This window comes from Astatotilapia calliptera, chromosome 20, assembly GCF_900246225.1.
Source record: "Astatotilapia calliptera chromosome 20, fAstCal1.2, whole genome shotgun sequence".
Lineage (NCBI taxonomy): Eukaryota > Metazoa > Chordata > Actinopteri > Cichliformes > Cichlidae > Astatotilapia > Astatotilapia calliptera.
The window spans coordinates 6997588-7022867 of NC_039321.1; the positions used below are offsets into that span (position 1 = coordinate 6997588).

At 37.2% G+C, this 25280-nt stretch overlaps 3 protein-coding genes across 4 annotated transcripts; 2 read left to right on the forward strand and 1 right to left on the reverse strand.

The window, feature by feature from the left end:
- Positions 1–34: 34 nt before the first annotated feature.
- ints11 (integrator complex subunit 11) lies at positions 35–17064 on the reverse strand. The gene is made up of 17 exons (XM_026154555.1): positions 16821–17064; positions 16479–16576; positions 15072–15145; positions 14746–14974; positions 14533–14631; positions 14417–14451; positions 11934–12072; positions 11761–11825; positions 11163–11352; positions 10991–11074; positions 10814–10903; positions 8015–8177; positions 7819–7929; positions 6018–6079; positions 5589–5731; positions 5319–5448; positions 35–323 (listed from the first exon to the last, which is right to left on the reverse strand). Exons 1-17 carry the CDS (start codon positions 16846–16848, stop codon positions 258–260), a joined length of 1806 nt encoding a protein of 601 aa, XP_026010340.1. The 5' UTR covers positions 16849–17064; the 3' UTR covers positions 35–257.
- A 740-nt stretch (positions 17065–17804) lies between these two features.
- cptp (ceramide-1-phosphate transfer protein) lies at positions 17805–20433 on the forward strand. Of its 2 annotated transcripts, none has more exons than XM_026155220.1 (3): positions 17805–17904; positions 18042–18171; positions 19708–20433. In XM_026155220.1, exons 2-3 carry the CDS (start codon positions 18047–18049, stop codon positions 20228–20230), a joined length of 648 nt encoding a protein of 215 aa, XP_026011005.1. In that variant the 5' UTR covers positions 17805–17904; positions 18042–18046; the 3' UTR covers positions 20231–20433. The 2 variants fall into 2 exon arrangements, with proteins under 2 accessions (XP_026011005.1, XP_026011004.1); XM_026155219.1 differs by having other exon boundaries at positions 17805–17874.
- A 2868-nt stretch (positions 20434–23301) lies between these two features.
- ubxn10 (UBX domain protein 10) lies at positions 23302–24555 on the forward strand. The gene has a single exon (XM_026154648.1). The coding sequence runs from the start codon at positions 23550–23552 to the stop codon at positions 24195–24197; it is 648 nt and encodes a 215-aa protein (XP_026010433.1). The 5' UTR covers positions 23302–23549; the 3' UTR covers positions 24198–24555.
- The last annotated feature ends 725 nt before the right edge of the window (positions 24556–25280 follow it).

Genomic DNA, 25280 nt, shown 5'->3' on the forward strand with positions numbered 1-25280 from the left:
AGGACTGCAAAGACTTTTCGATAAAAGTGTTTATTTGTGCATCAAAATAAAGGGATAAAACAGAATTCAAATTGTCTTTTTTTCCTCAAACTGAGTCAATAATACGAAAAAAGCCTCTGTGTGTTACATGTATAAAGGCAGCAGCTCTTTTGTTGAAGTTTACATGTAGACATTTCAGTTTCTCTGCACTTGCATGGAGATTTTAACTAAAAATGAGCTTCTTCTAGTGTGAATGTCCTTTGAGGCTAAAAGTTGCTTCAGCAGATTCCAGATGGAAGACCCTTTTTCAGCAGGGATGAGAGGAAGCTCCCCAGGTCCTCATCCTGACGAAAGATAAGAAAACAAACCAAACATTTTAGGGAAATAAGAAAGTTAGCATCATGTTTGTGCTTGGCACAAATTAGATTTAAGGAAGTAGCTCAGGGGTTTCCAAACTTTTAACCTCATCGGGGTTTTCCAGCCTCATATAGGGCCTGGCTATACATGAAAGTATGATTGGTCTGCGTACAGTTAAGCACAAATAGCCTGAAATACAGGGAATGCACATACTTCTATCAGGTAACACGATGCTTTGCAAATCAATAAATAAAAGCCCCAAATATTTGAAATAAAATTCTCATGATTTTCTTTTGAAGAAGGCCAAAACCTCGTTCACAGATGGAAACCTTACTTATAGGTCCTTAACATTAGAGAATAACACCTGCCACAGATTTAAAAAAAAGATGAAAATAGCAATTAAAAACATAAATTGTTTCTTACTCTGGTCCATCTTATTATGACTAACTCGTGCTAAGCTCCACTGATAAATTACAGTGAATTTGCTCTGTAGCTAATGATTCTTGTTTGTTAACAATTAATCTTCAATTATATTTTATAATAATTAGATTGTTAATTAGACCAAATGAAAAGAAAAATGCTCATCAAAATGTCCTAAACACCAGAGTTGTTCAGTTTTAATAGACATTACAGACTGAAAAGAAAACCATGACATTTGAGAAGGTGAAACAAAAACATGGTAAAACATATTATTTTACAAACTATTTAATATATTTACCATTTAAATTATCTAGTATATGTGTATTTATCCTTTAAACGTCTTAATTTTAGTCAACCTCTGAAGCACACCTCATTGGATTTCATTTCATGGATTAGTAACAACATTCCTACAATCAACTTCGAAAAGACCACATTTTAAAAAACACTCCAAAGGGAATCTAACCAATAATTACATTTTGGATCTTACATTAATACACTGTCGACACATCTTCCACTTGTTTTTTAGAGGGTGGTATCTTCATAGGAATTATTTGGCTTCAAACCTCCCCTGCACGGTTTGATACTTCATCTTTACTGTGTTTTCATAGAATGTGCAAATAAGTCAAATTAAACATAAAATAATATTAAAACAGTAATTTTATAATAATTTTACTGTTAGTCACTCAGGCTTTATTTATATAACACTTTTAAAATAAAATGCAATTTAGAGCACTTCACAAGCAACTGATTCATCGTCTATAACTAAGTAAGCGGAGGTTACCACTACAACTCACCCGGTTGAGTTGGTAACCCATTGTACTGAAGACTAGAACCCTTACTGCAGATACCTGGAATTGAGTCTACATGTCTTATGTGCCATTTCTCTTCCATTTGTCTACTTTTTTCTCCGATTTTGTCCTGTCCTGTCAAAATGAAGGCTAAAATTCCCCAAATCTCCCCCTCCAAGACCTCCTGCACATGATCTTTTGCAATTCATAAATAACATTAATTGTTCAGCGCAAGTCTTATTACACCCATACTTTTCCTGTCATCAAAAGGATCCTTCAGCCTTCTTCCTTGAGGTTCTCTAAAGTTCTCAATTACACCTCAACTACTAATCAAAGAGATTCGATATGTTAAGTCATCAAAAACTGTAAAAATAAAAACTTTCTTAGTTGAACCTGTGCAACACCACTTGAAGTTGCAAGACATAAAAGATATAAGAAAGAGGCATAAAATGCACAGTAGAATATTTTGTTTTTTTTACCCGCTGCTCTTTGCACGGAACGCACAAAACCACAGAAACCTCTTTTCTTCTTTCCACTGTGACGGAGTTTAACAGGCTGGTTTCCCCACCTTCTACTTTCCCCTTATTCTCACTTTCAAAGCCCCTACTCTCATACTGTCCACCTACGCGACTGTTTTCACTCCCCCTGGCTGAACTGCTCACCATCAGGCCTGTGTAGGCACATCTTAACAGAAGAACTGTCATCTCCTGAGCACTGCGGTCCCAATTTTACTTGAGTCCATCACTGATAAGGATCTAGGACAGTAAACCATGATATTTACATTAACCTTTATCAATCTTCTTGCACTCATTGCGGTCACAATGGATCCCTTGTTTCACGTGCCAAAATAAATCACATCTTGCAAATACAGTTGGCCTCGTTCTTGATATGAGCTGTCGGACTGCACTGTAACTCTTTGAATATTTCTGCTGCATGCATTAGTGTGACCCAGCTTTAATTCACTTGTACACCTTTAAAAAAATATTTACAAAATTCACAGTTCACCAACTTGAAAAACTGGAAAAATCCAGATAAAGTTACTAGAATTTAAAATTCCTTAGGAGCTGTACAAGACTATTGGGGGAAAAAAAAGCAGGAAATAAATTATACCAGAAGCAAAGAAAACGTCCCTCACAGAGCTCAGTGACTTCAGATCAGGAAGATTAATGCCAGATTTAGACCAGATCCTTTAGGTGTGTTTTGGTGGTATTTCATAGCGAACCGTTAGCCTCCACAGCCCCACACATACAAACTAACACACACACACATGGTGTTCGACAACAACTAAATCCAACCTTGACTTGCTTCTAATTTTATCAGATGAAATCCAAACACACACTTTTAGTTCTACCACATCACATTTGTTGGAATAAACTTGTGTAAACTTCCCCGAGTGCAGTGAGTCACCAGTTCTATTTAACAGGAAGAGTTAAGTTTAATATCAAACACCTCCGAAACTACTGAGTCTTTAACACTTGCAAAGGTTAACATTTGAGACCAATCTCATCCTAAAACCCTGAGTGTGACATTTACGTGCTCACTCTTTGGACCAGAAGACATCGTGATTTAGAAATGACTTGTAAACACATTTGTTTTGCATCTCCCTTTCTTTTTCTAGCAGTCTTTCTACTTATTGTTTTATTTTAATTTATTTATTTTCTCTAAATGATTTTTATTTCTTTCAAAGAAAAAAAAAAAATAAAGCGAGTTTACATTAACGTTTAAGAGGAAACTGGAAACTCATTCATTTAAGAAGAAGGTGCAAAAAGGCATGACCGGAAAAACTCTATTCAACTGCAGCATCAAGAACAGAAATATGACATTTATATTTGTTTTTTGTATTAATTTCAGTGAAGGTACTTTCCATGGCATGACACCCCACCAGAGGTGCAGAAAGGAAACCTTGTTGCCACTTTCCACTGCACTTTGTGACACTTACTTTTGCTTTTCTTTTGGATAGGGCGACTATATTATGTACTGAGCTACAGAAAGCTATCAGTCTAATCATCTTTAGCTGATTTTAGTCTGTGTTAGGTTTGTTTATTGGTAAATTACTACATGTTAATGGAAAAAAAGAAATTATAAACAAGGTTACAACTAAATATAATGTTACCCACAACGAGAATATTTACAGGTCAGAGCAGGTCATCCAAGCCTTTATGTCTTCAAGATCTGCTGTTGTTTAATCTGTAGTTTAAAGTTTGGAGTTGGCTGAAGTAAAATTGTAAATATTTATTATGCTTGAGTTCTGCACATCTAATTCTGTAAGACAATAAGAAGACTGGAATTACCAAAACTTTACAACTACGTCTAATCCACAGAGCTGGAGGATGCTCAAGTTGTTTTTCAAATATCACACGCAACTTCTTTCATTTCCTTAAAATGTGTGTCAGTGCAGCGATGATTTTAGCCACCATTAAGACCACATTTATATTTGTTAACCTATAAAGAAATAGACCTTAACACTACAACTCTCGGGGACTGTCATTTTTACCCCATCCTGCAACTACAGGAGCAGCAAAAAGTTATTTCTTGAAGAAGTTGGTAATTTCTATCTATTTTTTGTAATTAGAAGTAATATATTTAAGACTATGTTTTAGGGGTTTTACTAATGATTTTGATTATTTCACTACAGACTGCAAAGTTACACTGACCAACCTTGTGTTGTTGATGGATTACCTCAGATGTTCCCCAGACTGAAGTCTGGTTCATTTTCAGCATCTTTTTCCTGCCATGTCATCTCTGCTCATCGGGAATCTCACATGAACTTTTATTGAGGGGAAAAAAATCCCCCAGCCTCACTATGCTAATGTGTTTATATATCCTAACCAAAGCTCTGTAGCTAGCCACCAGGTAGCACACCATTATATATTAGTGTCTTCATTTAAGTCCAAAGTGATACCAGAGCTGTGCGTTTTAGTTTTTTAGAAATCCCTCAGTCAGAACATTGCGTATCATCTCGCCTTGAGGCGACTTTTGTTGTGATTTGGCGCTATATAAATAAAATTGAATTGAATTGAATAGATTGAAACAATCGAGCTAACACCCTGCCAACTTCTAACTCTGTTACTTTGTAAATCCTCTTTTTCATGGATGCCTGGATGATAACTTTGTTGTAACACCTGGAAGAGCAGCCGCTCTGATCATTTTACTGAAGATTAAAGAATCTGGACCGTTTTTAACTCTCAGTGATGCCACAGTGTTTGTTTGAATCTGGGAACTGAAGAAGAGTTTGGACCCAGAAAGAGCTAATGACGTCAGACTTAAGAGGTGGATTAGCTAAGACAGCTGGATAAAGGAAAGATTTTTTAAGTAAAGGCTCAATTATAACCTGTTAATAAAGATCAAGCGATCATATATAATCTTCCGACATATTAAGTCAGTATAACTTTTTTAATTGCAATATGAGCCCCTATTTGGACCTCTTTAAAATGTTTAGTACCTCCTCTCAATTTTTAAGTCCAAAAAAAATGGCATAAAATCTCCTGTACACTATATACATTATATCTCATGTTACATGTCTATCTTCTGTTTTCCAGCATCCTGTTGTTCCTTCACAGAATTTCATTGGAAAATTATTTCATATCTCAAAACAGTGATTCAATAACTAGATGATTAGGGGAACTACCAGGCTTCGACTGCATAGGCAGTCCTCTAATGTATCTTTTTACCACCCCACTGTATGTCTATCAGTTCTCTATCTTGTTGCTGTTCAGAGCATTTAAAAGAATAAATAATAACGAAACGCTCCAAAAATAATGTCCATGTTTTCACCTGGTAACTCCAGGAAAGCAGCAGGACTTTGGTGTTGGAGTCTTCGGCAGAGGAGGAGACTTTGATGACGATAGACTCCACGATGACTGTGCCATCAGGGAGGTGCTGGATGGTGTAGCCTTTTAACACACTGAGGCAAAGAAAAGCAAAATGATCTAATTTGATAATTATACTGAGAGAAATCAAGCAGACTTTAGAACAAGCAGATAATAAGGCCGACACATTCGCATTAATCATTAGCTAGTGGCAGACTAGTGACCTCACTCTCACCTCTTAAGGTGCGTGTAGATTCTGTGGAGCGTGTCGGCGTCGCTGTGTGGATCCTGGAGCTGCACGTGGCAGGTGAACCGTAACTGATGCTCATTGAGGCCCAGCTCCTTCAGGGCCTGCTCTGATGATACCAGCTTCAGACTCTGTGTAGTGAAAGCCACAAGGGGGTAATTATCATTATACAGTAAATAATAACTGAGCAACTGCACGCCACAAATGAAAGGGATACAGCTGCCAGTTTATTAGGTACACAGATCTAAAGTTAAACCACACAACGTGATGCAACGTTACTGAAATATATCAAAGCAAGTTCTAAAATAACTAGACACAAAATTGAGTCCTCTTAAAGGTAGATCTTGATCTTCATGTATATTTTGGCGTTTCAAAAAAATTAGAATCTAAAAACATGTTATAAACCATGAAGCTTACGTTTTCCTTCATGATGAGCGTTCCGTGCATGGTGCGAGGTTTTTTGGGATCAGGCAGCGGCCCTACAGCACAGCAAATAAGATACATCATTGTATAAACTGCTACTTGTGGTCAAAATGAACAAAACAGTGAACAACAATACAAGTCCTGCAACAAGGGTGAAGTTCAAGAAAAGTGAGCAAACCTATATTAACCTCTTTGAACTAGAGAGGTGGTCTGCTGAGGAAGTTTCATAGGTTAGTGAGGTAAACTGAGGGTAAAGGGTGTCACAAAGGTAGTTTTAACATAGATCACCATGGTAACTTATGCTGAACATGTAGACTGGTCTGGAGAAGGTTCAGCGTTTCAGTTAGAAGCTGTCTGGAAGCGCCACATGAATTCACAAGTTTAATGATTTCCTGCCAGCATTCTGCCTCTTCATTATTCTTTTATTTGAGGTTCCAGGGCTGACTTTTTCTACTTTATGTTTTTTATTGTCCGTCACCCATTCCTCTGACACATGTCTGACAGATGCAGGCGGAGCTCAATCTGTCAATTCTGTGTAGAATTAGAGCAAAACGGTGCATCAAAGGCCCCTTTTCCATGTGATCTTTTGTGCAGAAAGCCTGGGTTAACACAAAAGGTTGCTAGCCAGTGTTGCAACTGGGGTTTCAGGTATCATCAAGCCAGCAAACACAAAGAAAGCCTGGTTACGTTGAACTTGATTTATAGTACACCTCTCTGGAGGCCAGGCACTATTGCTTATAAAACCAGTGCCATTTTGAAAGGTTTACCAAGGAGGGTGCTTTCACTGAAGAGGCACCTTCTATAACTAGAATGAATGTGGCATTTGTTTGACTTCCTTTATAGTGAATCAAATTGTGTTAAATTGTAGTTTAATGTAAAGAATGTTTATAGCATTTAATGTATTTATTTATTTTTACTGATGAAGTAAAATTGTTAATATTTGCTTCAGTTGAGCAGTAACCTCACTCTGTATTAGTGGTAAGATGAGTTATCTTAATAGAAAATCCTCCCGAGTGTCCACAGTTAGCTCTGTGGACACTCGGGAGGATTTTCTATTTTTGTATTAGGTTGTTCATTTTGGCCTCACAGTTTGAAGTGGTTACTCACAACACTTGGGGATATTTTTATTCCAGGTGGACATTAGAAAGAACAGCCCAAGGCTTATGGGGCAAATAATTCAACATCTAATTGGAATTAGATTTTGAATCTTTTAATATGACAAGTTGTTTTCAAATCTCATGAGCTACAACAAACAGATTGGCCACCATTAATCCCACATTTCACATTTTAGAAAATGAGTACAATGACCATCTGTTTCTTTTTTAATATGTACAGACATACTTTTAGTTTCTGTGCATTTATATATTTTACTCTTGCAGAAGTACTCATATTTTTTTTAATGAATGACCATTTATGACCGTAAGTCTTTTACCTCGTTATCACGGTATACTTCTGATCAGGAACTGAAGATTTACACTTACTAACTCCAAAAGAGAAAATGCACTAAAGTCTAAAATACCAGGAACTGGGACAAAATTCAGCAGTTCTTGGAAATCTTAAAAACTAGGTGACAGTTATACAGTCATAAAGCTGCTGCTGTTGTAATGTCCCCACTTACTTAAATGACATTTGCCATTACCACAGCTAATGTGGGTCACAATTCTGAATGGAGGTGGCACAAAAGGTGAACAACTGTCTTCTGCCAACCAATCTCAGGACAAATAAAGCTAAATCTGAAGTGAAACTAAGTAGGCACATTGCACCTAAACCATTATTACCACAGAAAACAAGTTACCTCCAAGAGCCATCTCCCTCTTCAGTAGGTTTAGTGAGATATCAACGGGAACGCTAGGGTTTGTGGTCACAGTCGTTGTCTCTCCATTAGCGGGCATGTAACAGTCGATACCTGTCATTAAAAGAAGGGAAGCATTAAATGTGAGCATGTTTAACTGATTTTAAGCTTTACTGATGAGCGGACGGTCTGCACTCACTGAACTCCTGCTCGATCTTCCCCTTTAGGAACTCCATTTTTACCGCCTCTCCGTGCACGAGCAGCATGTTGCGAGGCTCTGCCATGCGAATGAGCTGCATGATTCCTTTGGCGTCTGCATGTGCACTGAACGACATGTACTCAACCTGCAGCTTCACATCCAACTGTAAGAATCACAGAGAGATTTAGAGGCAATGTAGAGCGTTGGCTATGCTGATCAGAGACCTTACAGGATATTAAAGAAGACATTATTGCCTTCAGGTGGTGCAACTAAGCTTAGTTTAAAAAGTAGGGCTAGTTTCACAAAAATATTTAAAAGAGGTCTAACCCAACAGAACAATCTTTCTAATGCAACTTAGTTTCTTAGGCTAATCTAACTTAGCTTACTCAAAAGCAATAAAGAATGGCTCATTTAACCTAAAAAAGACACATTTTACTTCCATGCTAACTTTAGGAATGGTAATAATGAGTGACATTTATCTATAAGCAACAGTCAATAACAAAACAATAAAAACAAAACTTTTGTGGAAAATGTTATAGGTGTATCGTCCTTGTAACAGTGGAATTCTTCTAAATGATTGACAGTTTCTGCAAAGATAAACAGATAATCAGTAAGATACTGCCACCTCGGCAATCATTTTTTTCACCTTTAAAAAATAAAATCTTATTTATGACTATGCAGTTTTCTGTAATGGATGAATTTAGGTATCTATCTGAAGTCTGACTATTTTGTTAAACTAAACTATAGTCAGTCAAGGTCTGCTGTTGTAAAACCAGATACATGACACATTACCAAAAAACTTATTGATAATAACCATAACAATTAAAAACTAAAAATATATCACATTATTGTTGTTTTTTGGTAATAACTGTGTAATGATGTGACAGGGCTCATATGTAACACAGCAGGCTTCATCAGTCTATTAAAGTGATGGTGATCTGTTACTCAGGTCAAGGTCACTTAAAAGTTTATGTGGTTTAAACCTTAGAGCTCAGTACATATACTATGCACATGATAGTGCTGTGCCATATAATATTCTCTGCAATAATACCAGTATAAACCTTTATGGGATATAAAAGTGTCATATTGTTACGCGTTTACATTATCTGAGAAAATCTCACAGATGTCTGACATCTGTATCAGCCCCGTGTCCACTTCCAAGGACAATTTAGTAAAAAGGGAGCTACTTCAGCGATCTTTAACAAAGCACAGGGGTTTGTGGAATACGTAAGGAAAGTCTTCCTGCCAAAAGCGAAAACAACAAACTTCTTTCACCCAAATAAACGTTATCGTTATAAAAGCTACCGTGGATTTTATGAAGGAACACGAGGAAGAGATGCTAGCAGGTGGTGATGAACAGCACCGAAGTAAACAAATGACTCAGCCAAGCAAGAACAAACAGTGGATGGAAATTACTGATGCGGTTACATGGAGCCTCGATCCAAAAAAACATCGACCCAAGTTACGACACCCAGGGTAAAAAATAATTTTCAATTTCAGTTTTATTATGTTGCCATGTTACACTTTTCCACTGAAAACACTACTACTGCTTTGTGCTTTCATTTGACTTACGGTGTGTCTGTCTATATACTGCTGCACCACTCTATAATGCTGCTGCTGGCACCTTGTGGCAATATCTTCACACTTTGAATCAGGTAGTCTATCATCAGTGACAGGCGCTAAATGGAAAAGGAGGATGGAAAATGCCCTTCATTTTTTATTTATTTAAATACTGCCACCTGCAAGCTGCACTCAAACAAATGTTTTTCTCTTTGAAAGTGGTATTGCATATTTCCTTCAAATATTGCGATACACTTTTGAGGCTATATCGCCCAACCCTAAGATACGGCACAGACAAACATGAGTGTGGCCCAGTAAAACTGTCTTTTCATGCTACTGTTGAAGGTTTTGTGAGAAAAACAACTGAAATGAAAGACAGACGTGCAGACAACAGCATTAGCCACTACACTCACATGTAGTGCGAAGTGGTCAGAAAATATAATTGTGTGCATGCTTGAAAGGGACCATAACAAGCTTCAGATGTTTTTTTCCCCCAACATACATATATATATTTATATATATATATATATATATATATATATATACACACATACATACATATATATATATATATATATATATATATATATATATATATATATATATATATATATATATATATATATATATATATATATATATATATATATATATATATATATATATACATATACATACACATACACATACATATATATATATATATATACACATACATACATACATACATACATACACATATACATATATATATATATATATACATATATATATATATATATATATATATATATATATATATATATATATTTATCAATAGGCCAGAAAGAACAGGTACATGTAGAAGCCTTTTTGTGTAAGGTAAAACTGACCAATTGCCTTAAATATATGCAGACTAGCGGTGGTTATGTTTACAGCTACTGGCCAGAGGCCCATTTTGAGCCTTTAGTGGTTCTGTTAGACAGAGACAAGATAGCAAGTCCGGTTTTTAATCTTTAAGCTAAACTAACATCTTCCCAGCTGTAAATGACTATTTAAGTGGTAATACTTGCTCATCTAAACTCTCCTCAATATAATGGAAAATTTGGAATCACTCATTTTAAGATCTTTGCTACAACCGAGTTCACAGAAAAATGAGACTGGATGGAACGACTGAGGAGGATGTGAATAAACGATGTGACTTTATCTGCTCACCCCCTAATTTTTTTTTCCATCTTGAGAATATAAAGTAAGTCTTACCGTTGCTCTGCCTTCCATCTCCAGTTTCCTTTGCCCATTTAGGATTTTGTGACCGATTGTTCCCTGTACACAGTAGCCAGGCATGATAACCTAAAAAAAAACAACACAAAAGCACACCTTTTAGGTTTTAAGTGTTACAGATTTCAAAAACGCTGTCCACTTCCTTACAATACTCACCATGTTCTTCTCATTGCCAGCCCATTTCTTGAATATCTGCAAAGACTGACCTGCATGCAACATACCCGGTGTTGCAAACACCACCTGAAAGTGTCCACATTATTTTACTTCACTGCACTTTGACCTCTTCAGTGAGAAACTTCGCATACTTTTGATGTACAATGGGACTCACCATAGGACCGGGATTATCGGCGTAGGAGCGATCAAAAGCCTTGATGTGCTTAAATTCAAACATGTTTCTCTGTACAAAGGTTTTTCGAATCTTCTGATTGGTCCACGTTATGAAAAGCTTGTAGTAATGATTGGCTTTCTCTGTCAGTCCAGTGGAGAAGTAGATTGGGGCCTTCAGGTTCATTCTCTCCCTGTGTGGTGAGAGGGGGCAATTAGAGCGTCTGTCCAAAGAGCCAGTGAAGAAGTTAATGTGCCACATTTATTCTATCAAGCTTAATAAATTGAATACAGCTACTTTAGGGAGCTGTCCAGACAAATATCAGCCCTTTTTGTATTGTAATCATGTGCAATTACTCTACACTGAAAGGACTTTTTATTTAATTGGAATGTCAACAATTATGTGCTAGAAAAATTGCCTTTATCTGATATCATTCAGCCAGAGAACAGACCGCGATTATCTTCACGCATCACTGTCTTTGCTCTCTTCTTTCTAGCTTTCACAGAGACTTCCTCCCTTTTTAATAGAACCCATACAGCAAACAGAGATAAAAGGCACACTTGCTAATGCTTCTGAAGAGTCTTTTAAAACAGATCTGTACCAAAATGTTTCCAGCAGGATGCAGAGTTCTTGTGCTCGACCAAGGGCGAAAACTGGAATAAGAACCTGGAAGGTTGGGAAGAAAAAAAAGATCTTAGAAAATATATAATACTAAGATGAAGAAAACCCGACTACTCGCAAAAAATGCAATATTCAATAAACTTTAACCGTTACCTTTCCTCCTCTTTCTATGCTTTCATGAACTTTCTTCAGAAAGTCCCGCTCTCTGCACCTCTTTGAGTCACGGATGGTGGTGGCGTATGTAGACTCAGAGATGAGGATGTCTGGGCGACACTTATCGATCCACGCGGCACTGTGAATTTACAACACCAGCATTATGAAACTGTCACAGTCAAAAGCTTGGAAAAACCTAAGAATTAAAAGATGTTTTAATTATAATTTTCTATTTTTTAATTAGGGAATAAAACTAAAGACATCAAAACAAATAAATGAACAAATGTGGATTTATACAGTCGGCGCTAGAGGTTTAAACAAAGTGTGTATTTAATGTATGTGTAGAAAAAGTTAAGGCAATGGACTTAAAAATTCTCTCTAATGGCCAGCTATACAACCCAGACATTCAATGTCCAGGAAAACTTTCTTTTCTTGTTACTGCTGAATGTCTTGTAAGCTAACCAACTGAAACAAAAAGTGAGACATGCAGACAACAACATCACCCACTCATCTATGCTATTATCTTGTGGTCAGATTATGTAATCATATGCATGTCTAATAGTGACGTTGGTGCTTTCCTCCCTTATATATGTAGTTATTAGGCCACAAAGATACATGCACAGTTGTTTTTTAGGTGAAGGTAACAGACATTTGAATCATTTTGAGCTTTTTTGTACTGCTGCTTATGCTAAACTAAGACCTTCCTGGCTCCAGGTTGATATTTAAGTAGTACTGATTTGGTCATTTAAACATCCTTGAAGACAGTGGAAAGTCTGGAGCTACATCTTTCATAATCTATGCAACCCAATCCTAAAGATTATATTGCTTTATACCCCTTTTGACTACAGCGGGGCTTACACTTTACAAAATAAACAAGCTGTACTCAGTAAGACTTTAAGCTAACATAGAAAGGTCATAGATCAAGTGAGCAGTAAGTATGTGTGACTGCAATACATTGGTACAGATATATGCCCTTTAGTGCTGAGTAACAGACTAAAATAGTAAACTTTCGTTGACCAAAACTGAAGCATAAACATCTTGGACAGTCTGTCCCAAACAGGAAGCCATAATATTTCAAGTTCAATCAAAATGCCGTGGCAGCCGTGCCATTTTTAAATATGTCACCAACAGTGTCCCTCACTCGCCTGTAACTAAAATCTGACATTGGGACCCATTCGACCGAAGTCATGATTCTGACTCAGCTAATGCCTATTTCTTGTATTTCTTAGTCCAGGCAGTACTTCTCTTCTAATTAGTCTCCCTCAGTAGTATATACACAGCGTCCTCCCTGCAGCTTATGTGGAGATCTGTCGCTGACTGAACTTTGGGAAGCATTGATGTGCCTTCTGATCTGAGCTGCTATTAATTGGTGAAGTCTGAGCCCCTAATGAACATTTTCTGCAGCAGAGGTGACTCTTAAGTCTGTCTCTCCTAAGGCAGTCCTCACAAGAAACCGTTTCATCTGGGTGTTTGATGTTTAAAAGTTGTTTATATTTTCTGGTCTCACTCACCTTCATGTCTTAAATACTTAAAAGTGACTTTCTGTTCACTTTACTTGTTTGATTAAGGGTTGCTTTTAATACCTGCAGCGGTCAAATAGGGCTATTTACCCACTCACCCCTCTGTTGGGGATCCCTTTCCATGAATGACTGCATCAATGCAGCATACTGTGCAAGTGATCAGCTTGTGGCACTTAAGCTCATCTGCATGAATAAGGTATTTCTCAGCTTCCTTTCTCAAGTCATGTAAGTTGGCTGGCCAATCAAGGACAGTAATGTCATGATTAGCAAACCTTTTAGTAGTAGTTTTGGCACTGTGGTCAGTTGCTAAGTCCTGCTGCAAAAGGAAATCTGCTTCTAATAATACATTTACCCTTTAAATAAGCTCAGTGAGATCCCAGCTTTGATTTTTTTTTAACACTGTTTAGAACAAACAGACCGGCCTCTATTGAATATTGAAATTTATTACTGAAAACCTCCCCATATAGTTGAATAGTTTAGTACAACTAACACGTTCTTTAATAGTTTTTATGTTTTCAGTTGCTGTGTTGACCCCTAAAAGGGTGTAGTCAAAAGAAGAAAAGGATTCAAGCTTAAAAAAGAAACAGAATTAATAAAATAAAGCCATGGGATTCCAAAATTACAGCTTATTTTTCAACTTCTGATCATTTTTTTGATCCAGAAGTTATTTTATTTCGCATCGCTTGTGAAAAAAGCAATTTAACGGATGTACAAGCCATTAATGGAGGGTCAACCTCAACACGCAAATTGTCAGAAGAATAAAATTACTGAATGAAAGCAAGAAAGAAATACTGCATCTTAGGCTTTTCCGCAGATCAGAGTTAAGATTTTAGGAACGACTCAAAGTAAGGTTTTAAGAAATTCAAAATGGGCACTGGCAGTCTTAAATTTGTAAATGTATGATCTATTTTTTAAAGAGTTAAATAACTAAAAGAAAAACCTCAAACAAGTAGGTTCACTTACCCTAAATGCCTGTCCGGTGTCATGTTATAGTCACCCTAAAATAAAAAGAAATTATTCTCAGATTGCACTTGATAAATTCACCTACTGTGACAGAGTGCACACTTGTTTACACTCACAGTGTAGACCACAGACTCTGATCCCACTTTGATGTGAACCATAGCAGCTCCCAGGACATGGCCTGCATAGTACGCCTTGATCTCCAGCTCATCATCCACCTGCCACCAGCACAAAACAGCTTGAATTGCCATCAAAAGAGAAGAAGCAGCTGGCGCAGAAGCAACTATTAGACATGTGTGCGTGTGTGGTCAAAAATGATGTCAGCACTGCACCTGGACAGTCTGGTGCAGGTTCAAAGGAATCACTTTCTTCATGCAGTCCTTGATCATCTGCGAAGTGAAGAAGTTGGTTTCTCCCTTTTTGTCAACGGTGATCTTCCGGAAATCTTCCAGTAAAATGGGGCAAATGGCTTTGGTGGGATGGGTCATGTAGATGGGTCCATCATAGCCCACCATCTCACTCATGTAGGGCAGAGCACCACAGTGGTCCAAGTGGAAATGGCTGAAAAACGTAGAAAGGTGTACTATGTTCCACACATGGTTGAGATTATTTAAAAAAAAGGTGCAATATGAAGAACATAACAAATAAGACAACAAACCTGATGATCAAACAGTCCAAGAAATCTGTCAGACGCCCGTTCTGTGTTATATAAGAAAAGTCTGGGAAACGTCTCTGCAATGATAAAACAATCTGTTATAGGACTGTTACTGAATGGAAATCATCTTCTTTCAAAGGTAGAAAACAGTGCATTTAAAAAGGAGAGTCTCTTTCTTAGAAGGACTGTTTCATAATAGCTGTGTTTAAAATGCATTCCAAGTCAGAATGTACAGAAATACCAGCAGTTTGCACAGAGAAGCCCAGCCCACCTCTGCCAGCTTGGTCATACCTTTACTGCCAATGTAAGCGTTGAATAACAGAGTCCCACGTCACCCAGTGTCTGGGTATTGTGAACTGTCATTTAGTGCGCAGACACAAACGATATTCACTGTGCGTTCCCTGACTCAAAGCTGCAAGGAAGCAACCCTCTCATCCATTGGGGAAAACCTCAACGTACAGGTAGGGAACACAAGCTGTCTGCTCTCACCTACTGTAGGGCAACTCAAGAGGTTCCATTGCCTGAGCTACTCGCTGAGGTGAGTCCAACTATATCAAGTTTGAATCTCTCATCCTCACACACCAACTCAGGCTCCTTCTCCACCCAAAAAGTGATGTTCCATATACCACAAGCTAGTTTTGGAAACCAGGGATCGTCAGACCTCAGACCACCGTCTGATCCACCAACCCCCTATGGCCCCTCTTTGTCCTTTTATTGCAAAAAATTTGATGGTAAGGACTAAAGACAGTCCAAGACAGTAACAACTGTGTTATACTGCTAACACATCATCGGTTCTTCGAAAACATCCCGCTGACAGCAGGCTAACACAAAAATACGAAGAACCCAAAGTTATGTTCAAGCTGAGTGAATGCAGACGCAGGCCCAGCAGGTAGAGCCTGATTTTCAACATGTAACGAAAGCATTGATGAGCAGTCAGACTCTTCTCTCTATCTTCTTAAGTAGAATCACTGTGGTGACCCCCTTTAAGCCTCTTTGGGCTGATTTTCAATTTTACTTTGTGTTATTGTTGATTTTAAATAAGAAATATCATTAGTGTCCTCATTAGGATAGGTGTTTGTGTCAGTGTGTGGGACTAATCCTAATGAAAATCTTAACTTCTTCAGACCTGCCTCCTGTCTTTTTGTCAGCAGATCTCACTACAGTCTTGTAAACCTTCCCAGTGTAAAACAGCCTAGTTGGTGTTAACTTTTGCTGTCATATTTGAAACACTTCTGTTTCACTTTAGAGTCTTTTATTTTGCCAAAGTCTCATGTAGGGTTTTGATTTGGGATTCTTGTCAGTATGCTATGTGCAGGGTGCTTATAACTACCAATAAGATAAAGGAAACCAATAAGGGTAAAAAAAAAAAGAAAAAAGCTTTTGCTATAACAAATGCATTATGTCACTCACATCATCGTTGTAGCCCATGTGCATCCCACAGTCCAGCATTATGTTTTTGCCTCCGATGGAGACGAGGATGCAGCTCCTGCCCACATCCTGTCCAGCACCTTGGAAAGGCAGGACAGAAGATAAAAGTTCAGAATTACACTCCTTTAGTAATGGTAGTAAACACACAAGTGCGCAGCGGTAGGATTTAAAGGCTAAGTAGCATCACCAAATACAAACAAATCCCGAAGTGGTTTCTTTTCATAGCAAGGCAAATACTTATATAGATCTTAAAAGTTTTCCAGCTCATGTACAATATGAATGTTGACGGAACTGAGGCGCTAGCTAGCTAGCATCTGTACTCACCGAGTGGCGTTACTTTTATTTCAGGCATGCTTTCTCATTGGGCAGCCTTTTTTTTATATACACAGGTAAATGACACCAAGGTTACCTAAACGTCCAGGCTCTGTCAGCTGAAAATAACTTCTGAATTATATAGGAAAGTTTATTGTGTGTAGCTTTAAAACATGCAGCTAATATTATGCACTGACTTTATTTTTTAGCAGCGTTGGGCTAACACGCAAGACTTCCGGCCAGTGCTTTCACAATAAAACTCCCTTGCTACGAAAGCCTGCAGAAAACACAGGTGGAAAGGTTTTGAAGACTATTTCCATATCTCATTTTGATAATCTATACTTCCTTTCAAGCAAACCTTGAAAACAAATTCAACTATCTATATTCCTTCAAAAATACTATGTCTTCCACTTTTAATTATACTGAACTGATAGATGTGTGAATAGATTTTCAGCATAAGGAATATGACACCTCTAAAAATGATTAACCAAGAAAAAGTGGCATCACGTAGTCTGGATAGCACTAAGAATGAAAGGGGAGGTTTACAACATGCTAATAAGACCTGCTATGGTTTGGAAACTGAAACGGGGTCACAGGATAACTGGCCACAGTGATATTTAAAGTCCTCTCATCCTGCCTTGCCCCTTCTTACTCTTTGCTTACTTATTATGCTTCACTGCCTACACACCAGCTACCATTTCATGTGACATTTCAGGTAGCAATTCACTCGTCTGGAGCTCTTTTTGACCTAATTTCAGCACTGCCTAGGGATTTCAGGTGCATTCATTTATAAAAGTTCATTTCTGGCATACAAAGGCTATGCTGTTTGTCACTTTTTATTTTCCACACATCAGTGACGTTTATGCAACAAAACTATTTGTTTAAGTGCGGCGGGATCATGGTTTGGGTTATAATAACTTCTTTCAACAAGTCTAATAAGCAATCAAGGTACAAATTTCCCTTGCTTTTATTTTGAAGATAAAGTCGCCAATTTAGAGCCTGCGCAGTAGAACCGGATAAGAACAGACAGGATCTGTCGCTTCACGGTGTCGAGAAAAAGAAATGCGTAATTTTCCTTTCAATTTTAACTTTTCTTGTAGGTGACGAGTTCACTTCTTGATCGTTTACCACAGGGCTTACATTTTTACACAGTTCCGGTTTGTTTGTAGCCCCGAAATACATTTTTTCATTCATTTTTACGTGCCTGTTTGTGTCATTTGCACTTCCTGGTAGAAACCATGGCAGGCTCAGAAGACCAGAAGTTCTCCCTCCAGGAGGTCCTAGACACTTTTAAGTTGTGTCTGTCGGAAAATAAAGAAGTCTATCTAGAACAGTACGTCGCTGGATGGCGTGGGCTTGTAAAGTAAGTGGTTTGGTGGTCCAAATATTCTCTGTGTGTTCTTACATCAGTGTAGAAGTAAAGTAAGGCGAGCAGATCACAGCAAGGTAAATGTAGGACAGAGAGCGTTTACTATAAGCTAAGATCAAGTCTTGAGATTTATATCTGATCCAGCTGACTCTTCATCTATTTAAAAAAAAAAAAAAAAAAAAAAGATTAACTTTCGTATGTTTAATGAATAAAAAAGTGTCACCTTCATGCCATGAAAACTTTCCAGGTTACAGACCCTCAAAGAACATAGGGATAGGCTAAAATTTTCTTTTTAATTAATTATTTTATGAGTCCTTGCAGCTTCATAATTACAGGAGATATCCACAGATTTGAAAAACACATTAAAGCTCTGTTCAAAAACAAATAAATTGTAAAACCTGAAATCAAACCCCCCTTTTGTTCAATTCTGTTTTCTGATTCCAACTTTGTGCCTCAGTATCATGTCTCCTTTCCCTCAGCCCTAACTGCTTGCACCAGATGGCTGCCCCTGACTGAGCCTGGTTCTCCCTTTTAACAGGTTTCTTCCTGTTACAAGGAAATGTTCTTTCCCACTGCTGCCAAAATGCTTGTTCATAGGGGGTTGTCTGATTGTTGGGGTTTCTCTGTATTATTGTAGGATTACTGTACCTTATAGTTTTAGGCACTTTAAGGTGATTTTTTTTGTGATTTAAATAAATAAAATTGGATTGTATTGAAAGTTATATTGTAGTTTCAATTGCAAAACTACAACAGTCAAATGTCTGTGAAACAAGGGTCATCACAGGCTGAGATAGGTGGCTGATCAAAACAGGTTATAGCATATGAAAGGGTCTACTTTACCTACAGACTGATTCCAGAATCATATTCCTGGTAATAGTGTGCCTTCTTGGCTAGGGCTAGGTCTCTGTGGAAAAAGAGATTTTATTCTCAGTGGACTTTCTGGTTTTTAAAAAAAAAAAAAAAAAAAAAATCAAAATGTGATGACAGAAGCAGGCCGACAAGTATTTGCAAAGCTGGTAATGCTAGCATGAGTGTTCCCCTTTAAAAGCTCCATGTTTTTCTTATATAAGAGCAATTAAAAGATCCAATAGAAAAAAGAAACAAATACCAGAGCTGTATAGTGAGAGTTTTGACGGAGAGTATAGTTTGGACTCTTTTCAATTAGGAAAAAATGAAAGTAAAGGAATCAAAGGCAACACAATAGCATTACGAAACAGGCTGAGGCACAATAACTGCATCTTGATAATATTTTAGAAATGACTGGAATTTGTAATTATAATTGAAATTCAAATTGCAGCGGCTTTCATAAATGTTGCATTTTTATTGTAAAAAGTATGAAATATTTTTGCAGCAGGAACAGCATAAAAGGGAAAGAGTTGAGCTTCAGCTCTGGTCTGTGAGTGAATTCTTGGAATTTCTCATGTGAACTGAACCGATTATAATTTGCAGGCATTTAGAATTTACTGCCGTAATAGTAGACCAAAAGGACACCCAGGTGTTAACTGAGTGTGTTTTTACTCCTTGTAATAGGTTTCTGAACAGCTTGGGAAGTGTCTTTGGCTTCATTTCTAAGGATGCTGTCAGCAAGATCCAGATCCTTGTGAATTATATGAATGGTGAGAACGCTTCTCACTATGCTACTGTGCAGTCGATGGTAAAATACGAACTGGACAATAATCTCGTGGATGTGAACAAGAAAGGAAGCCACCCAGAGTCTGGCTGTCGTACTCTGCTGAGGCTCCACCGCGCTCTGAGATGGCTGGAGCTCTTCCTGGATCGCCTGCGCACCAGCACAGAAGACAGTAAAACATCTGCCCTGTGTGCAGAGGCCTACAACGAGTCCCTCGCCCAGCACCATCCGTGGATGATCCGTAAGGCTGCGGGCATGGCCTTCCTCGTGCTTCCTGGCCGCCAAACCTTTTTCGAAGTAATGAATGTTGGCCCACCTGAGCAGGTTGTGGCCAAGCTGGGGGAGGCCCTACCTCTCATCTCTGAGGTGTACCAGATCACAGAGGACCTATATGCTCAACATAACATGCTTGATTTACCTTAGAAGCAAGAAGTGCTAATATCTGACACGTCATACTTTATATAATTAAATATTTGTAACTTGTCCTTGGTGAAAGGCTGCTGAACAAGATGCTTCTGCTGCTTGGTGAAGGATTGACATAATTAGCTGTAATACCACTAAGATTAATTTTGAAACTACTGTATACATGTTTTAACATAAAATTCTGTACATTTTCCTCCAAGTAATGGACCTTTGAATGTATTTTTATTAACTCATCTTTTGCTTTTAAATCAACAGTTCCCAGTCTAGGGTCAGCAATCATTTACAGTATATTAATTAATATTAATATATTGTTTGTAGTTAACTCAGATTTTGAAGATTTTACATTTTTAGACAGAAATATATAATTTAAAAAGCTGCACCTTTTAAACTTTTGACCATCCACCCATCAATCTTTCTGAGTAAATGAGCCCAGCCATCTCTCAGAGGAAGGTTAAACATGTAGGATAAGATCCTGTTGGTTTAATTCTTATAATATTTAACAGAATAAAATCCTTCTTCTAAAATAACCAATCTTAAATAATAAAAATCAGTTTATTATTTCTTTTTAAATCCTTAAGGACTTTTTGACTTGGTTTTTAATTTAGTTTAAAATTGCAATTAGATCTTTATACGGTATTTGAAAAAGAAACTGATCCTGAATTTACCTTAAATCCCTTCATTAGTTAGAATTTTTTTTTTTTAAGTAAAGCTGCTGGAGAAACACTCTTAGACAATAAATTAATAAAAGTTAAAATCTAAAAGAGTTTTTAGACAGAATTTCAATTTTCAATTCTCTCCCAACAGTCAAGATTTAGAAAACAACACGGCAAAATAACTACTTCTATTAAAGCGTAAATGACAATACTGATACAAAGAACTACAAACAATACAAAACAATGTCTTTTTCTTCAATTCTAAAAGGCTTTTCATACAGTTTACAATACCACCTTAATAAATGGACTACACAACACTGCTTTACCTGGGAATGCTGTAAGTTGATTTTTAAGTTACTTGTAAGCACACATTGTGTCGCTTCGTCTGGTCTACCCTCCCTTGTCTCCTATTATTCAAGGAGTTCCCCAGGGCTCCATATTAGGACCACTATATATAACTTTTCCATTAATTTCCGTTAATTTATTAAATGCTGCGTTCTGTTTTTATTCAGTCATCTATTGTTATAAATTATTTACTGTTATCATTTACTGTTTAACTCCTTCAGTAGTACAGACCCTGGAATTTCTGCACTCATTCTTTGATGTTCTCATTTGATCTCATTGTGACTGTTCTAACCTCAGTAACACTTTTTACTTTGATTTAAAAAAGAAAATCTGAATTAATGAAATAAAAGGAAATATTGATCTGCTTGAAGTTTTCGGATGGAGGATGTTCAAATTACAGTTTTCCATTGTGGTCATGTTTGGGAATAGCTGCTCTGGATTGTTTTGTTTTTTTTAAATTAATTTAAAAATATGAAGGGAACTACAGTGGGTCCCTGAAGTCTTGGGCTCCCGTTTAAAGCTGCTGTTTTTGCAACAACATTTATTCAAAGGAAATAAACCAAGTTTGCATTTTGGATTTGAGATTTCAGCATTAAGAAGTAATGAAGAAACAATGAAATGACAAATTAATTAGAAGTGAACAAATGTTTGGCTCTCAGATATGAAAACAGGCTGAAGAGATTTAATATCTTAAGAGGATTAACAGAAAAGTTATTTACTGGCATGATGATGATATTTTGTAATGCTTAAAAGACCAAACATTTAATTGGGGAAACATGACACAAAGTAATAATGAATAATAGTGAGGTATACCAATTATGAAAATTGTATGGAATAAAGTAAACTGTTACGTCAGTTTTTCAGCTGCCATGCAGTATTTAATCCAGTGTTAAAATGTTGAACCTTCTGTTGCTGGTAATCATTATTAATGACCTTTCTATTTAGATATATTACAAAATATTCCATAAATATGGGATGATGATATATTACAAATGCAAATGGACAAACATACTTAATTGGGAAACAGCATGTTGTAAATCATTGATTAAAAAGGTTTAACTCTGTACATTGTTGTTTTCCATAAATTCATATCACTTCAGTGTTTTACTACACATCTGATTTAGGTTTTTTCTTGTTAAATGAAGATTTGTATTTTTGTTTGTATTTTTGTATTTTTGTTACATGCAAATGTTTATTTATGTCCACATGAACAAATGTTTTGCATTATGAATTGATTTATGATTAATGTACAAATATTATGATAGAATATAGCATTGTATTTGGAACAAGCATGTTCTGTATTCTGTGTTATTATTCACTCAAACATGTAATAAACATTGCAGGTGAAAAAAGACAGATGTTCCCGTTTGGCCGTGAAGGATGTACTTAAGGTTTCTTATTTTGTGAATTAAACTTTGTCATGTGATTTTTTTTGATTTTAGAAAATAAGTCATTGTAAGTGCAGCCATCTCACTGTCCTTAAACAGCATCTTGAAGGTGACAGAAATGAACACATATCATTACTATGAGACTAAATACACTCACCGGCCACTTTGTTGGGTACACCTGTTCATCTACACATTAATGCAAATGTTTACTCAACCAATCACATGGCAGCAACTAAATGCATTTATGCATATAGACAAGATGATCAGCTATAATTCAATCTGAGCATCAGAATGGGGATGAAAGGTGATTTAAGTGACTTTGAATATGACATGATTGTTGGTGCCATATGGGTTGATTTGAGTATTACAGAAACTGCTGATCTGCTGGGATTTTCCCACACCACAGAGAATGGTCTGGAAAAGAGAAAATTGATTGATGATTAAGGCTAAGGATATTTTTCCTACATTATTTTATTTTAGGTAGTTTTGCGAGAACACATTATTGTTTCAGTTAGTTTTGGTTTTGATTATAGTGAACACTTTTTCAAACCTAATTTTAGCTTTTAGCTCACTAAACAATAAAATAAGCTTGCCACCTTCTGTTTGCATTAATGTATGAAGCTGCAGTTGCATGTTTCCAACAGCAGGGGACTCCCACTCTCCAACCACAGGTTGTCAAGGCAACCAGAGTGTCATGGCAACGTTGCTGACGCTTGAGAAAGGACTTAATACCCAAACTGGGAAGTAAAGCGCACAAACGCTAATTTAACTTGTTGACCGGCTACGGAAGCGTACATTTATACGTTTAACCAGTGCGATAGTTTTTAAAAGCTGTGCTCATAGCCTTTAGAACAATATAAACTTTCTTTACTCTTTTTTGTAAAGCACTTACGCCGAAACACAGCTGGAAATCTTCAAAGCAGCGGATCTTCGATGCATCTAACAAGGCCAAAATCCTCTAAGGGGCGAAGCAGACCTGCTGTAGACAGCTCACTGTATCCAGGGGAGGCGAACAGCATCCACAGGGAGCCGGGGTCTCCTGAGTTCCGCAGGCCGGACAGAAACCTTCGCTCCCGGTCTCAGCCCGTCATGTTGCAAGCTAACCACCTGAGCCAAGAGGAAGTTTTGCACATGCTGCAGCGTACTCCTGCTGCTCCGCCACAGTCCTTAAACAAGTACAAAGTCCTTCCGTCAATAGAGAAGAGAAGGCAGTCAGAGGTGAGCCTGCACAAAGACGTGTACAACCTTAACCTAGCAAAGGATGGTGATGATGTGACCAAGGTCTGCAGCCCCAGTGATTCAACGGCAGAAGCTGGCAGTGGCAGTTTGCTTCTTGCTGTAAGAGCTCCATGCGGAAGGAGGTTTCAGCAGCCCTTTGACCCCACACACACTCTGCTAACAGTGAAAGCCAGTGCAGAGGCCAGGTTTGGAACCAGGTATGAAGATGCTTGCATTGAGACCATGGAGGTGCCACGCAGGACCTTTAGAGACCTGCGTATGACTCTGGCACAGTGTGCCATTCCTAACAGATCCGTGCTGTGCATCTCTCAGAAAACTGACACTATGGGGGGACAGGAGTAATATGTGTTCTTTGAGGTCTGTAACTGTGCATTTTGTAGCTTCACTTGGATATCTGAACTTCACTGTGCAAAGTTTAAAAGGCTTCTTTCGCACCAATCTGTAGCCTCTAAGATTTTTAATGCCAAACTTCGTCCAATATGCACCTTACTCAAGTAAAATTAAACTTCTCGTGCTCAGGATCTGTGTAGCAGAAGAGATGTTTTTCTGCATTGTGTTCATGAACCTGCACGGAGTTGTGATTCTTCAGAGTACTTTGAGATTATATACATTTCAGGATGTATAAATAAATGTTTCATAACTCTGGAAGCTCAATGAGCAAATGGGGTTATATATTTGGAAAATAAAATATTCACAACGACGTTGATTCTCAAAAATGATTTAGGTGGTCTTTACGCATGTAAAAGCTCAGTTTTGCAATCTACATTTAATAAATTTTAGTATAGCTCCTTTCAATTTGTTTTCCCAAAGTGTTCATTAAAACTAACTTATCATAATCAAGTTTTATTATTAAATGGAGGAAAGTAATCTTTTGAATCATTTGATTAAATTTAAATTAATAAAATGTATCCTTTTTCCAGGCAGTTCATGGCATGGGCAAGCAAGTATAACATCTTCCAAAAAAATAAGTTTAATGACAAAGTAAAATGGTAGAAGTTTTACATTCATGTCTGCAGTATATACCGTTTATATTTAGAGTTCAGGGTGCCTCACATCCCACTAAATGATATTTACTAGTTTAATTGCTTCAGTAAGATTTTGCAAGCTGGAATTGTACAGCCTGCTCCTGAAGGCATCATCAAAACCTTATTACTCAGGTGTACTCATTAAAATGTAAGCTATTAGAACCACGCCAAGGAACTTGGGAGTTTTTCACCAGAGAACTTTTGAATCCATTTAAATTGCTTGTGTGTTTGACTTCACAGAAATGGTAGTCAACACCAAAGTGAGTCAATTAGTCTGCTTAACTGAAAATACAGTTTTAAATTTTAAATAAAATTATGCTCAAATGTGTTTCAACAAACTCATAATACCATTTGTGCCAACTCTGGAAAATTTATTGAAACAATCACACAGTAAAGTTAA